Here is a 16,391-nt window from a genome sequence, read left to right on the forward strand (position 1 = left end):
GAAAAGTCAATGGAATTTCCAGAACATCTTCTGCACAGTCCAAAAGTCCAGAGAAGTGCAACTAAAATAATGAAGGGGCAGAGCAGGAGCCTTGTGAAGGGAACCTACAAAAGGCAGGACTCCAGACAAGAGCTTGATCAATACTTAGAAGATCCACAAGGATGGATGAACTGATATTAAAGGATTCCCTAAAAGTCTCTAATGCAGTGGATGCTGAAGAAACATCAGGACAGGCTGTAGACAACAGTCATGCTCACACATTCTCCTGAGAGAGGAGATGGTATCAAATAGGAGATGCTGTCCAGAGAGACTGAATCACTGATAGGTTAAATTATTTTTACATTAAGAACATCCATAAAAGCTTCACTTTTTGCTTCTGTTATTGAAGGTGAAATACCGAATTATGGAATGGTCTGGGTTGGAAGAGAGCTTCAAGTTCATCTCATTTCAACTCCTACCATGGGCAGGGACACCTTCCACTATCCCAGGTTGCTCCAAGCCCCATCCAACCTGGCCTTGGACACTTACAGGGATGGGGCATCCACAACCTCTGTGGGCAACCTGTGCCAGGGCCTCATCACCCTCACAGGGAAGAATTTCTTATTAATATCTAATCTAAACCTCCTGTCTTTCATGTTAAGGTGCTTCCCCCTCATCCTGTCACTGCAGGACCTTGTCCCAAATTCCTCTCCAACTCTCTTGTAGCCCCTTCAGGCACTGGAAGGGGCTCCAAGGTCTCCCTGGAGCCTTTTCTTCCCCAGGTTGAACAGCTCCAACTCTCCTGGTTTGTCTCCATAGCCAAGGCGCTCCAGACCCATGATCAATTTAATCGCCTCCCCTGGACTTGTTCCAAAGGTCAAATATAACCTTTGGGGCTTCCAAAAAGTTCAGATGAAAATACAGATATGCAGCTTTGGCAGCTTTTTCATAGACTACATTTATCAAGTCAATAGATGCCAGTGCAAGACAACAATGTCCATGCTTAGAAAAGCCTGAAATCAAGTCAGAAAACTAAAAGAAGTAGAAAACCATTTTTATTATAGAACACATCAGAAAAATAAACAACCCTATGAAAAAAGCCCATCTATGAACACATCCAAAAAGCTTACACTGTATATATTCTGATCCTTTAAAGGGTTCATATAAGTATGTTAAAAAACAAAACAAAACAAAAACACAACCAAAAAAAAAAAAACCCACCAAAAAACAAACACCAAAACAAACAAACCACCAAAAACTAAGAAAATTAAAGATGTCCCATCACTCAGGCCTTATTTTTCAAGTTTTTTTGAAAAATATCTGCTTGCACACAGTTTAAGTTCTCATGGATAGTTTAACATCCAAAGATCATTAAAGGAATTTGTCTGGTTTCTCAGACATTCCCGCGTTAGAAGCTACAAAATTGATATACGATCATTTCTGAAGAGTGTATTTGTACAGAGGTTTGAGTTAATTTTCCAAAGGCAAGTAAGTTGTCACCAGAGGCTGCTTCACCAACTTAATAATTTGTCCTTGCTGCTGCCAAAGCGGCAGAACTTGCTACCCCTTTCTTCCCTGCCAAGCATTTCTTCATCCCAACCACGGAGCCCTTGATTCCCTTTAAGCCCTGCTGCTACTGCGCTTAAATGATTTTTGAGTTGCTTTTACACATTAAGACAGAATAAATCTGGTTTTGGTGGGTTTCGTTTTTCTTGGGGTTCACAGTCTAAAACTGACACTTCTAGGCCTCTGCTGCTAAACTATTCAATAACATTTGCTGATTTTCAATATGTGGTCAAGAGAGAGGTGAAGAGGAAAGACAAAGGGGGGCAGAGAACAGGTAGGAGATGAAGAACTATTCCACTGCAATGGTTAAAGAAGGTAAAAATAATTTGGTGTAATTTCCAACTTCAATCTTCTCTTTTTCCTCTTTCTTTAAAGCCATTTATCAACTCTTAGCTGGTACCCGGACAAGTTTGACCAACTAAATGGACAAATGTGAATAAAAAGACCAAGAATCTTTAACAGGGGCAGAAGTTGATGGAATTCTCCGGGAACAGGATAGACAAGTAAGGTTTGTTTGCATCGGATACAAGGAAGCCGAGGAGCACCTGTAATTTGCACCAAAATCAACAAAACAGCTGATCACTGACTATCATGGCACCATCCACAGGTCTCCAGCCAGGCACTGGAGTTTTAAAGAGGTGATAGGAACTTCGAACAGGTAATGAGGTGCTTCTTTTCCACCAGAGACCAATTGAACACATGACAGAACAAGTAACTACAATGAAATGTAAAGGAAAAGGTTAATTCGAGATATGCCTGGCACAGTCAACGACAGCATAAGCACAACTAACCTCTAATTATTTCCCATTATTTTGCAAATGTCAAAGTATGGTCTTTAAAGATGCTCAGCATTTGTCAGAAACATGATTTCATTACATTTTAATCAGCTGCACAATATTTCACTTAGCAAGTGAGTTTCATGGCTGACAGGAATTCGACAAGAAAAGCTTACTTAAAACGCAGTTATGTTCTTCTGTCAAAGACAACACCACTCAGAGGAAAATCTGAGACATCAAGAGTTAATACGATTTGCTCTGAAGAAATGAGCTGCAAATGATTTTCACACTCCAGAAGGAAATTAGTTTTCCCACTTTAAGAGGTGAACAGAAGAATACTTTGCTAATACAAAGAAGAGTACAGAGCAGCATACTTGATGCGACTTCATGGTTTACTCTACTCCTTTAGGCAAAATCAATAAATTTTTTAAAATAAATAAATAAAGATCAAGCCCCAAAACGAACAGCCCCAAGCCACTATTTTCCACTTACTGCAATCCTACACATTTAAAAAGTTTAAAAAAAGACCAAATTCTGATTCATTAATGGGCAACACTAACTCCTTATTTAAGATGTCATTTAACAGTGACTGAAAATATCCCTGTTCCACCCTACTTTGTGGAAAATGCATTTTTCACAGCAAGAACTGAGCTGAGCTGCACAGACTGTGACACTTAGAGCAGAAGTGAGATAGGCACAGAGAGGGTGAAGCTGTAAGAAAAATCGGCAGCACAGCCCAGCCCCATTTCCCCACTCAATGTAATGATCCCCTGCCACACTCAAGGTCAGAAAACTCAATTTATTTCAGGACTTCTTCATCAGATTTGAAGTTTCTGGGGCCAACTCGAACTGTGGAAGACTTTTCTAAACACCAATGCATGCTCTCTTTTTCTGTTACTTAAACTAGGCAACTCAAGATTCTTCATTGTTTTAATTAATCAAAAGAAACTCACAGCAAAAAGATTTTGGAGATGTAGACAACTAATACCAAAACTAAACACAAGCCTGGTTCAGTTTTTATTCACTTCACTTTTATTATATACAAGGTAATTTTTAAAAAATATCTCTTATCCATCTTTCCTTGGTTATCACAATTCAGTCATAGCATTTAACGGGACAGGACTTGAAAAAGTTAAATTATTTCCCTGTTGTGCCTGCCTTCATTGTTAAGTTCTGTCACCTGCAATATCTGATATTAAAAAAAAACAACCTAAAATCAGAGTTGTTGCTTTTAGAAACTGGATAAATGTCCAGAAAAAAATGCTAAATACTTTCTTCCTCATTTTCCAGATGTGAGACATAAATTTAAAACTAGATTTGTTCTTTCAGAGTCTAATTTTAAAAAGGCAATATATTGCTGAACAGCATATATTAAACATACAGATTGATCTCAATGTTTTAAAAGGCAGTTAGCAAAGATGTATACCAATATAAGGTATTTACAAAGAAATTATTTTGGATAGAATTTGTCAATTCTTGTAGGATATTTTGCAGGAAAGGTTTAAATTCCATGTTTCTTTCAATGCAAGAAAATTAAGATTAAAGGGAGATAACAAATTAGGCTTGGAGTACAACTATAAACATGTTGTTTTGACAGAAAGCTCTGAACTTATACATCAAGTTATTATAACATTTATATAATCTTCTCTTACATACTAAACAAAACAGTTCACAGTGATAAAACAAACAGCACCTCTCTGGTCTGAAATGAAAGAGAAAAAAGAAAAAAAACCATAAACAATTAAAGCAAAAAATAATAGTTCATCTAAAAAATTTAGTGCCAAATTACACTGTACCACCAATTTCAAAGAAATTACAGGCCAGAATTAACAAATCCACAACCTAAAGTGTTCCAGATCCACTTTTCTTCTTCAGCAGGGCCTTGATTATCCAAAGCAACACCCATCCCTGTGGATTTCCAGCAGACTGGAATACACAAATGTGTTAGTGGTGAGTGCTGGAATAGCTGAGTGCCCCTGGATGACGAAAGAGGAAGAATTCAGCACCTGAAAGGACCCAGCTCAATAAAATCTGCACCTGAAAGGACCCAGCCCAATAAAATCTGCCCAGTCAGTCACAAAGGACATATTTTATGAGCAGCTTTACTGCAGAGCAGGAGGTTGTCCTTGGGAGAACAGAAGGGCACAGCTCAGGTCCCACCTACTGCCTGATCTGAGATACTTTTCCTAGTAGAGAAAAGAAATAAAGCAGCACATTTTTATTTCCATTTACAACAAAACTGGAGCAACATTAATAAGTGAGGGCAGACTGGATATACAGAGCAAGGAAGGAAAGTCCTAACAAGAGAAGGAAAAATTTTCAAGAATTTTGTGGTAATAACCTACAAAAAATTATATATTAACTATTGTTTTGTACAATTATTGTAGGGCTGAGGCATCACATGTACTACAGACAGCAACAAAACTGAAATTCATGATAATTCCCACATTAGGGAAAGGGAGTGACTCTCACTTCCCAAAATGTAGCATTATTCCAAAAAATCACAACCTCTTGTTTATGGTCCTACCACTGAACAGGAAAATACTCACTGGATTGAGACATCAGTGACTGATTCATAAAATAAAATTATTATTCTTGGCAGACACAAAAAACTATTGTAAGTTGAGGTTTGGTGTTCTCCCCCTTAATTTTATGTCTCCAAATACTGTGCTCATACTAATCTTTCCTGAATTTCCCAACACCATGCTGAAAAAAGACAGAAGATTTGTGACTGCAAGTTTCAAACCTGTCTTCATTTCTCATTCTTCTGAAGATGCACAAGCCTTTACAACCACAGAAGTAACTTGAGACACCTGGATGCAAAAATCCTTCAGCCAGTATTTTTGATCTCTGTGATCTCATAAATACAGACCTAAGTTTGATCCCATCTTACAGCCAGTTTCAAGTATGAGAGTTTTCCCCCCCCCATTTTGATGTTTTTTCCTTGTTCCTGATATATTTACACCCAAACCCTCCTACCGTGGTTTATTTTACTTTGGCTTGACTGTGATTTTAACAGTAAAAAAACAAACTAGAGATAAATCTGGATTAAACAGAAGTGACTGGTTGTCATTGCCTTTCTCTGCTGGATAAACATTGTGTGTGTTTTAACTTGCCTGGCTTTTCCTACAGGATGGAACAGGAATTGTGAACATGACCTTGCTGTGTATCCAGGAGTATCCAGGGTGTGCTTGTTCCTGATTTCAGATAATTCTCATTTACAGCTCGTTCTCTCTCCAATCTCCAACAGTCACTGCTCCCTCCCAGAACAGACCAGACACAGGAAAAACACAACTATTATCCCTTCAAATGTTAGGAATTAACAATTTCAGAGATTCCAGACTGATTTCAGCATCAGCAATTAAGAACTTGGATAATTCTGAGTAGAAGATAACCTGAAGGAGGGTTTATCACAGAAATTATTTGGCAGCCACAGCCACAGCAAGTGCCCCTGTTCCTACCGCAGCACCTTGGTTTTCATCAGTGTGGGACATTACTTAAACTCCCCAAATGTATCACAGCCAGAGGTAGCAAGAGAAGTGAGATGTGGTAGATAAGAACATTATTCTAAAAACATTTTTATTGCACCTCTAGACTGACAAAAGATACTTAAATTATATTTAGATGTGCAAGTTTGGTACTTCAACATGAAGTCCAACACTACTGGTCAATACAGGTCACACAGCTTGTTCCAGTAAAGCTAAATTAATGCAACCAAAACCAGCAAAAAGTTTATTCAGTATCACATAAAACCAGAACCTATACAAACACCAAAATTACTCCAGAAAGAAGAAAAGTAATGGATATTTTCCTACCAAAGACCTGATGATGCCTTTTATTCACATATTCAGTTTATATATCCTGTACTATAAAACAGTATATACTTTATATTTTATATTAGATACTCTAAGAAATACTATGTGTATGTATTTAAAAAATATAAAAGTAAAAGCAAAAGATTGAAGGGGCAAATCTTTCATTTCAAGGACAGAACAGGAACAAGGAAGAAATTCTCTAGTGTGAGGGTGGTGAGGCCCTGGCACAGATTTCCCAGAGAAGCTGTGGCTGCCCCATCCCTGGAAGTGTTCAAGGCCAGGCTGGATGGGACTTGGAGCAACCTGGGGTAGTGGAAGGTGTCCCTGCCCATGGCTGAGGGGGTTGGAGTGAAAAGATCCTGATTCCTTCCAACCCAAACCATTCTGGGGTTCTACAGCATCCTCCCAAATCTCTGTAAGAAAATCACAAGCATGAAGTTCTCACAACTACAACCAGAGCAAAATCCCCTTAATTTTAGCTTCAGAAGAACATGCAGAAAAGCCTACCTTCTGTTGAACCTGGTTAGCTGATAAAACATTAACTTATTGACCTGACAGGCACCATCCCTATGTGTCCATCCCACTTCCCTGCCAGAGGACACTGATTGGAACAGCTTGGGGTGTAAATCTTAATTTCTTTGCTGCTCTTGTGATAAACATGACACAGGAATCAGCCCTGAACTGGGAACAGATACACAGCTCCTGTCACCTGAGCAGTGCCCTTTCCCTCTGGGGAGGGAATGGGATGGATATCTGCAGTACCCACATGCTCCTATTGGACATGTACAGCTATACAGAACCATAAATCAGAGACCTTTTAATTCTGCCAGCATGAGTCAAGACTGCTGCAATCAAACACCTGAATGGACAAAAAGCTGCTGTTCAAGTACCTGGCAATGCAATTTGTTGCATGGGAATCGTTTGTTAGGATCAAATTGAAAAGGCTGCTCTACTCCAAAGTATCATTGTTGCAATTCTTCAGATTATCTTGACCAACCATCGTGACACAGCCAAGACAAAACCCCCTTTGAGCTGAACACACTGAGATTTCAGGAACATGATTCCTACTATCTCCCCATACCAGCAAGAACAGATAATTGCTGACTTGCAAGCATATTAGCAGAAAAGTTGTGAGAAGAGTTTCAATCCTATTGTCCCTTATATTCCAAAATCAGCTAAGAAGCTACAGAACATACCCAGTTCCTTCCAACTCTCCTTCCCAGAAATAAAGATGTATCAGGACTGCAGACCATTACTCACCCTGCAATCACTTATGATGAAAATGTTCCTTGCTCCAGTGACCTCTACATGGATGTTAAAGGAGAAAACTCAAATGGGTATGGGAACCCATGACCACATACTGGCAATTAAGGGAATAATTTTGCTTCATCCAGAGGTATTGTTCAAGTAAGGAAAGTCTGGTTTTACTTTCAGTTCTACAGCACAACCAACTGAAGTAAAAAGTTCAGCTTTGAGTCTCAAAATGCCACTGTTCAGTTCATTATCCTCATCCCCTGCTGATGTGATGCTGCACAAGACATCACTGAAGTGCTCAGGTGCTGTGAGCTGCTGTCCCAAGGCACAGCAGAACTGAAGCACACACTGATTTTACTCCTATATTTACTCAAGATAAGGAGACTTAGGCCATGGAAAAAGCTGTTTCTCCTTAGACATTTCCTTGGTAAAACGGGACAATACTTCATTTGCAGATTCCAATTTACATAGAAAGTACAAACCCCTAGTGCTTGCTGTTATGGATCTGAAATCACTGGCAGGAGAAACACTACTTCAGAAATCAGTGACAGTGCTTGGGGAGAGGATTAACCAATCTCCCTTCTGGCAAAGTAACAAACCCCAGTTATCAAATCAATAAATGAAAAAAGGGAGTTTGTTTACAGGTTATTTTCAATAAAATGACTCAGCAGGATTGAATACACACAGAAATGCTTTTCTTAATATTGATACTAAGCTACATTAAATATCAGAAGAGTACAATCCTACCCTCTTTCCATACACCAATAAATCCAGTGCTGGGCAACCACCAGTTACCTCCATTCCTCAATCACCTCTAGACCTCAGCAAGCTCTGTCCCTGACAAGCCAGCAGGGAAATCTGGCACTGGCAGTTCTCAACATTGATTCAACAGGAGATACTGCAGGGATCTCATTGCTTTTGCATGACGATGAAATCTTCATGAATGATACAATATTTCTGTAACTCCTCTAATCAAATACATTTATGATGTCCTGTACTTAAGCTTCTTTTAATATAGTATTTACAAAGATATTTCTTTATGTCTGGCTTTTGGTTGTTGTGCTGGGTTATAGAATTCAGCAGCTTGTACAGGTTTCCCTACTATATTGTTATAGTGTATATTAATCTATAAAGTCTCCAGTTTTTAATAATTCCATGAACAAATCCATATCAGGTCATGAATTTAGGAATACTAGTGAGGGTTTTTTTTCCAGACAATTGATTAAAAGTACATAATCTTTGCTGGCACATCAACATTTTTACAAGACATGAATTTGCAACTATTCAATTTCAGCAACACTACAGCAAGTGAAGGGTTGAGACAACCTAATACATTTCTTACAAATACAACACCAGTCACAAAAGCTCGTTTCAGTACCACAGTCCTACCAATAAAAGCTTCCAAAAGAGACACTGCCCAATGAATTGCATTTGCTAAAAACACAAAAGCAGGTAAGAGATCATCTTTGGTATCTAATGTTGAAACACTGCAAGTCTTGCCAGGCTAACTGGGCAAATCAAATTATGCACATGTCTGTAGATGTATTTTACATACAGAAAATAAATATACACAAACACAAAATGGGACTTGTGATAAAGAAATTTCAAATATAAACTGAATAAAAAAGCAATCAGGACTATAAACCCCTGGTTAACTTTTCTGCTTAATGCATCATTTCCAACAATGAAACATTCACCTGGGTTCCAACTTCCACACTTTGCTGTTAGACTTGTTTTCCAATGCTTCTTTACAAGGATATTTCAAATATTTTGTTTTCCTTACTGAAGTTTCAGGTTTTTTCCAGGCAGCTCAGAATTTAATTCCAAGCTGCTTCACTGGCTCATTACCAGGTGCTACAATTGATAAGATCACACATCTCCATTACCCAGGGAACACCAAATGCTCCCCCAGCCCTTAAAACAATCACTTTCCTTTTTTGTAAGAATATCTCAAGCTCCATCTTCCATTCCAGTCGTCTTTGAATATGAACAATCACCCCAGTGGGAATGCAGCAGACTCCCTGAGCTGCACAGTTCCTGTATTTTGAAGAATATTGAGCTACCACACGCTGTGCTGTAACACTGAAAGGGAACCCCCCTTGCTTTTCCAGATTATTTTCCACCTTTAAATATATATAAAGGCATATCAGGAATATGATACTCTGAGCAATCCAGTCTAGTGGAAGGTGCCCCTGCCCATGGCAAGGGAGCTGGAACTAGACAGATATTTAAGGTCCCTACCAGCACAAACCGTTCTGTGATTCTGTGAACTTTGTGTCTTTAAAAATTAGTGGTTTAATGAGATCAACATTATTTTTCTTCTTTCTACAAAAACCTCCCAAAAAACCAAGGAACTGAAGAGACGCTTTTCATGGTTTGCAAGTCTCAGCTCAAGAAGCTACAAAATTATCACTAAGTTTAACAAAAGTTTAGGCAACATTACCATTCAGAAGGAAATGGCCAATGTAGCCCATGTGGTTAGTGAACATCAGACTGTCAAGTGACAGACCAGACTTTTCCCAGTTGTTTTCCCCTCAGACACCAAGGGAAAAGCACCTAAAGTCACTCCTAAACTACACCTACAGAGCAAAGAAAAAATGCAAGAGTAGGTGCTTCCTCCAGTCACTTGAACTGAAGCTCACTGAGAAGGTGCAGCAGAACACTCACACAAACAGAATGGCTTTTTTTTCCTTTCTAGACACAAGAACAATTATATTTCTATGTTAGATATACAATGTCTATGTCAAAGAAGTAGGATATCTTGCTTTAGAGATTATTTACCTGCCTACAACCTTCACAGCAACTTCCCTTACTCCATTTTCTATGACTGTGTCCCTCTTAGCAATCACCTATCACATAAAAACCTAAGGGCCTGTTGGACTGAATTTTATCACTCTGTCAGCAAAACAGCAGAGATTTATGACATGGAGATGAAGGAGAAACAGCTCTGACCTCCTCTCTTATGCATCCAACTGTCCTGCTTATATTCAACACATGACCAGCAGGCCCCATCTTGAACACACCCCCTCAATCAGCAGGGCTCACCAAAAACTAAACCCACAACATTTCACTTGGAACTGCTTCTCTCTTTAAAAAAAGATTGCAACATTTGCAATAGGGCAAAACTCTTTCCCAGCAGATTAAATACATTTCGCAACACAGGTTAAAATTTTTAATATTTCTTTTAATCAAGAGCAGGTTTTTGACTGAATTTGGCTCAATTATTTTAAGTCAGTATAGATTTTCCATGTTTGTTTGAATGGCTGAGTTCAAGGACTGTGATCACCCTGCAGTAGCAACTCACATGGCACACACTGAATTACATCAATTAATTGTTCATAAATGACTAAACAGAGCTCTTCTGGAAGTTATTCAAGAAACTTCCTCCTCCTTGAGGTAGATAATTCACAGACCTATAGCAGAGCCGCCCAGCTACCCTTGCCTGTCACGTTTACACTGCTTTCACCCAGTTATTGTGTAAGGTTAAAATGGCAGGAATTCATAGGAAACACAAGAAAAAAGTTTGCCAGCAGAAGTATCTAGGTCGAAGTGTAATACATTATACTATTAATGATTTTAACAAATTTCAGAGATGTTAGTGAAAAGTCTTTAATGATCCATGACTACTTTCTAGTCTGCTGTTACAGGCAGAAAGGAAATACCCTATATGATATCAGCACAAAGTTTGAGCACTTAGCTGGGAAAGGAGTGGTGACTGCTCAGGAATCAAGACAGGCACTTCAGCATCCCCCGAAGTTGTAACTGAGCTTCAGGATGATTAGTCCACAGGACCTGACATTTTAAGTTTCAAATTACTTAATGAGATGGAGGAAGCAGCCAAAAATGTCTTACTCCTATCCTGATAAAGTAATACAGACTTACTGAGAAGAAATATGCCAGCAACAAAGTATACACTTTCTCTTCATTCACCCATCACAATACCCTCAAATCTGGAGCGTGCAGATCCTGACTAAATTATTCAATTCAGTAACACTACTTAGATTAGATTTAGATGTGGAGACGAGGCAAAAAAGCAACAACACAGATTCACACAAGTACTTTCTAAAGCAAGCAAATATCTTATTCTCTGTAGCAGTCCTACAGACAGGGCCACAGAATTGGCTGCAATTAGGTCATCCCACGCTATCGCTAAGAAGATTTGACGATTTCAGATTTAAGAATGCTAAAAAAAAGTGGAACCTCTGTATGAACACAGACTCACTGAAATATTTCAAAGCCTTTTCAAAGAACAAACATTTGCTGAGATCACACCTGGTACAATGGAAGCTCAATCTGTCCCATTCAAAAAGAGAACAGAGCACTTAGAAAGTAAGTTATGGATAATAAAACATACACATCAAGATCCCATTTTAAGACATTATAAAACACTTTAAAAGTTTTATCAGTTTTTCCTACAGGTAACCTGACACTTTACCAGAAAAACCAAAGAGGCAGAATAAAGACATCAGAACTAAATGGTTCTCTCATTAATATATTACCTTTCTTGGACTGCAGATATCTCACAGCCCTTATCAAAGTAGGCCAGATCCGTCTCATTTCCCTAAGGTTAAGCCGGTGAACAGTACACAAAGTAATCATCCACTAAGGCACGGCCACCATTCAATGACAAATATAGCTCAAGCTATTTCTCATCTGTCCTATTTTTTTGGGAGGCTGCGATGAAGCTTTTTTCTAGAAATCATCACAACTGGCAGCTGTGAAGATCCTGATGCCTTTGTCCTCTTATGCAACCCCTGGTGTTCTCCTTCTCCCCCCAACAGGAATAACAAGAGATTACAGGGCTGCTCTCCAGATTTTGGGGCAAAGGGGATGGACAAGCAATCTCCTCTGAAGTCATGTTCTGAGAACACAGGAGACCAGAGGAAGAGGTGGGATCATTTTTCATTCATTTCAGTAGCTGGAATGGGTGGGGGGGAATCAATACCTTTTATCATGGCCCAATGCAGCCATCCCCAGCCTTGCTGGGGCATCCTCTGGGACTGGAGTAGGGGAGAGAAATTGATACCTCAATACTAAGCAGCCTGAACAATTGATAGCAAAAGCTTGCTTTTGCTTTCAGGAGATTCTTCTTCCCTACTTTTAAAAGTTACTTTCTGGGAGGTACCTTCATCTTGACCCTCACAACAGTCCAAGGAGATGAATCCAAATTTCATCTAATACTTCTGTTACTCAATTTATGACACACAGATCTGGCATTGTTGTTACCCCCTTCACGGTAAACAAGTTTTACTTAAAAGCAAAGGACACTCTGTATTAGCTTTGTTTCCAGCTACCGTTACTCATTGTTTACTAAATATTATTCCCTAGTGAGCTGATAGGTTCTGTACTTCATGAAACCAGGGTGTGGTGTTCCACTTCTCCCATTTCTAAGTCAATTCTACTCTATGGGGTATAATTTGTCAATGTGTGGCAAGGACTAGTTTAGCCTGAATATTTCTGAAAGGTGCAGAAAGCAGGCAAGACAAAGTGTTAAATGCTTCTTCGTGTGCCCTCCTAATTACTAGACAATAAAAACTGTAAATAAATTTAATGCTTTTTTCAAACAACTAATCAGCAGCTATGCCTATTGAATCCTTAGTTCAGATGCGTTTGCCCTGTACTTCTGAAGTAACTGGCTGTCCGTGATCCAAGATTACGGTGACGCAATACTTCACTGCCAGTTTCTCTTCCAAAAAAGAAAGTGCACTGAAATGAAAGCAAGCACGAGGAAGGTTATGCTTACAACCAGCAACATTCAACTTTTTACAGTTGTTTTCCATCTAAGGAAGATTTGATTCTTTAGCTACTAACAGAATTTCGACCTTAATCCCTGTAAAGTCACATCCACAACTCCAATATACAAGTAACATCCAGATGATAATACGGTAAATATTAAAGTCTTGGGGTGCAAATTAAGATTATCACGTGAATGACTTTCCCATGTCCATTTAACTATTGTTAAACCTCAATTTCAAGTCCAACCGTCTCATTGTAATAAATTCATGCTCTGTGGATACTTATTGTCTCCGTTTGGGCGTGGGTAATAGGGGTGGCAAATTCAGAGACATCAAGTAAAAACATGTGAGTCTTCCGCTCCCTACGATCAGGATCAGACACTTAAAAACTACTTCTTCTAAAAGGTGAGTGAAAGCAGGATCACCCTCGCAGCGGCTTCAAACATACAAAGATCACAAACAAAGCCGTCAGATCCTCACATCAGTGCAAGTACAAACCAAACAGCTCAAGCGCTCTTTTCATTTCAAATAATTCTTAAAGGCAGAGGGAGGAAAAAAAAAAACAAACACAAAACCCGAAGCATCCTAGCTGTCAGGTGAAGCAGCTCCTGCGGAGAGGCAGCTCCGCACTGCAAGCGCATGACCAGAATATTTATTTTCTAGCTTGGTTTTGAGAGGAAAAAGACCATAGAACCACAGGTGGTAAAACGTTAAATTAAGAGGGAGAGAGAAATGCATACAGATATATATAAACACACATACACACACATATATAAATAAAAGGTCGGAGTACCTTTAGCCCAGCACATGGGGAAAGGGCTGCAGCCGCTTTTCTCCATGCAGCCCGCACCTGCCCGCCTCGGGGGCTGCTGCCCGGCCACCTCCAGCAGCCACATACACGGAGCGTGCTCGATGCCGGCCAGCTCCGGCACACAATGTCCCGATTCAGCGCCCCGGGCTCCTGCGGGGGGAGGCTGGAGCCGCCTGGACGTGCCGGATCCCGGTGAGAGGAGGGAGCCCCGGCCCTCCCCGGGGCGGTGCGCCTTCACCTGGCTGCGGGGGGAGCGCGGTCCCCCGGCCAGCCCGGGGCTCCAGCGCGCTCCGCTGCGGGGAAGCCGCGCCGCTGCCTCATCTCCCCCCGCCCCGGAGCATCATCCACCTCCTCGTCCTCGTCCTCCTCCTCCCCGGGAGCGGTGCCGAGGCGGAGTGAGCCCCGCGGAGGAGGGCGGGCAGGGGCGGGAGGCGATTACCCGGCTGCCATTAATATGCTAATCCCCGTCTGCTGCCCGCGCCCGGCCGGCTCCGGTTCACCCTGTGCGCAAAGGGACCGCGCTGGAAACGCCGCCCGGCCGCGGACCGGCCTCGCTTCGCCGCCGCGGATGTTCCTGGTCCCGCACCGCCCCTTCCCTGCCGCACCCGCGTTTTGCCATCGCTTTTACACATTTGCTGTGTCCGTTTACCGACACAAGAGCCAGGCATCCTAAAAGCAAAACTTGGCTCTAAGCGCACGGGAACTTCCCTATAAGCGCTGGAGAACTTCCCCAAACTTCAGCAGGAATTGGGGTCACACGCTCCATCAGCACTTGCCTCACTCCACGAGATTAAGGATGGAAGAAGCCTGGCAGTGCTGCTTGGCCCTAAAGAATGAATATCGCAGCCCACGCCAGGCCTTAGTGCCACATCCAACCCCCCTCTAAAGCCGGGGCTTCTTTATTGACTTCTCATCAGAAGGCAAAGGTCACCTCAAACATTCACCCCAGATGGTGAACGGCCTTTGTTTCTTCTTAACTTTGTAGCACCTAACACCAAAACTGCTTAAAGTAGTTTTCTTTTTAAATGGTGAGTATAAATACTGCAAAAGCCGATGTTTATAATAATCACACAACCAGGCACAATGTGTGTATGGAAATAAAGCAAATATCCATTTTACAGCAAAGTATTTCACAAAAATTATAAATAACTGTTTCAGCTAGAACACGTATTAAAATCAACAGGAACAAGATTCACACTTATCATTAAAGCCCCTTTATATATTCCACGGTAATCTCTTCTCACTCCCAGCCCTCAGCAGTAAGGCGTGAGGCTTATCCAAGACTAGAACCAAAAGGGAATTAATCTAAAGCCAGCAGCCTTCAACTTAACCTATCTGCCTACTTGTAGCAGCATGCACTCGTCTACAGCATATGTTAATTACCATTCTTTACTGCCATCTCATTTCTCAATATACTGACTGGCCTTGCAGAATTAGTGGTGTATGTCAAAATTCTTGATTAAAAAAAAAAAAGGAATTTTTAGCAACTGCATTTAACTATTGTCTGCTTCTCTATTTAAACGAGAAAAAATATTCACTGGGAAAAAAAGAAAGAAAAAGAGAGAGAGATTAGGCCACAACCAGGCCCATCAGATGTTCTGCATCACTGCTCAGGCACAAAGCTTTTTCTGGGGCTGAAGAAAGCCAAAGGGAACTGAAGACATGCCTGGGTGCCTTCCTCCCCCCCACCACAAAGTTTTCCAAGCCCCTCAGTGTTACACAGACAGACAAACACTTCTGGTGACAAGGTCGATTATATTTACCTTCAATAATAAAGCAAAACATGCTACAGTAAATATTTACACCCACAATTATTGTAGTTGTGTGGGTACAGAAGGGGCACAGACAGGCTCAGTGCCTCTCTGGTTCATCCTGCACCTGGCAGGGCAGGAAATCTGCTTTTACACATCCAGCTCTGCCATGGGCTTCCTTGGTGACCTTGAGCAAGTCAGACTTGTTTCCTTCAAAAAAGGAAACTGCAGATACTTCAGTTTTCCTTCAACTGGTTTGATCTGTGCTCTAGGGTGTAAAATATATATTTTAAAATGTGTTTCTTCTATGAAACGAGAATGCTTTCCAGAAAAGCAGATAAAAAAATATCAAGAAGTAAAAAGGGGAAGGTCTAAATTAAATTTTATTTATGAAAACAAAACCCTTTAAATATCAACTGGTAAGTGCATTACCAAGGACAGTTTTAGTAAACAGAATGTGTGGACTCTGTATTCTTTACACTTTTAACAGATGAGGCTAATACAGACTATCAATCCAAGTGTCAAGAGATACTGCCTGCTCATATAATACCAGTATTATATTCATTCTTCTCAAGGACATACCTTCTTGTTTCTGTATTAGACTACAAAATGAAGGTGAAAACTAAGTACTTCATAACATAAGAATTTTTAAAATTCAATTTTAGAAGCTGTCCAGCATTTTACACCCTGAATATGTATTTTTT

At 40.4% G+C, this 16,391-nt stretch overlaps 1 protein-coding gene across 4 annotated transcripts in view; it reads right to left on the reverse strand.

The window, feature by feature from the left end:
- The window catches only part of PTK2 (protein tyrosine kinase 2), a 188,217-nt gene that overhangs the window by 115,931 nt on the left and 55,895 nt on the right, over positions 1 to 16,391 (reverse strand). Inside the window, exon 1 of one of the 4 annotated variants that reach the window (XM_030968664.1) lies at positions 13,919 to 15,644. The exons of 2 other annotated variants lie outside the window; for them this stretch is intronic. In XM_030968664.1, coding sequence (XP_030824524.1) covers positions 13,919 to 14,021 — 103 coding nt within the window. In that variant the 5' untranslated portion in view covers positions 14,022 to 15,644. Of the gene's footprint in view, positions 1 to 13,918; positions 15,645 to 16,391 lie in introns of those variants that run through there. One more of the 4 variants, XM_030968579.1, reaches the window with a different exon arrangement.

Source organism: Camarhynchus parvulus, chromosome 2 (genome assembly GCF_901933205.1).
Source record: "Camarhynchus parvulus chromosome 2, STF_HiC, whole genome shotgun sequence".
Lineage (NCBI taxonomy): Eukaryota > Metazoa > Chordata > Aves > Passeriformes > Thraupidae > Camarhynchus > Camarhynchus parvulus.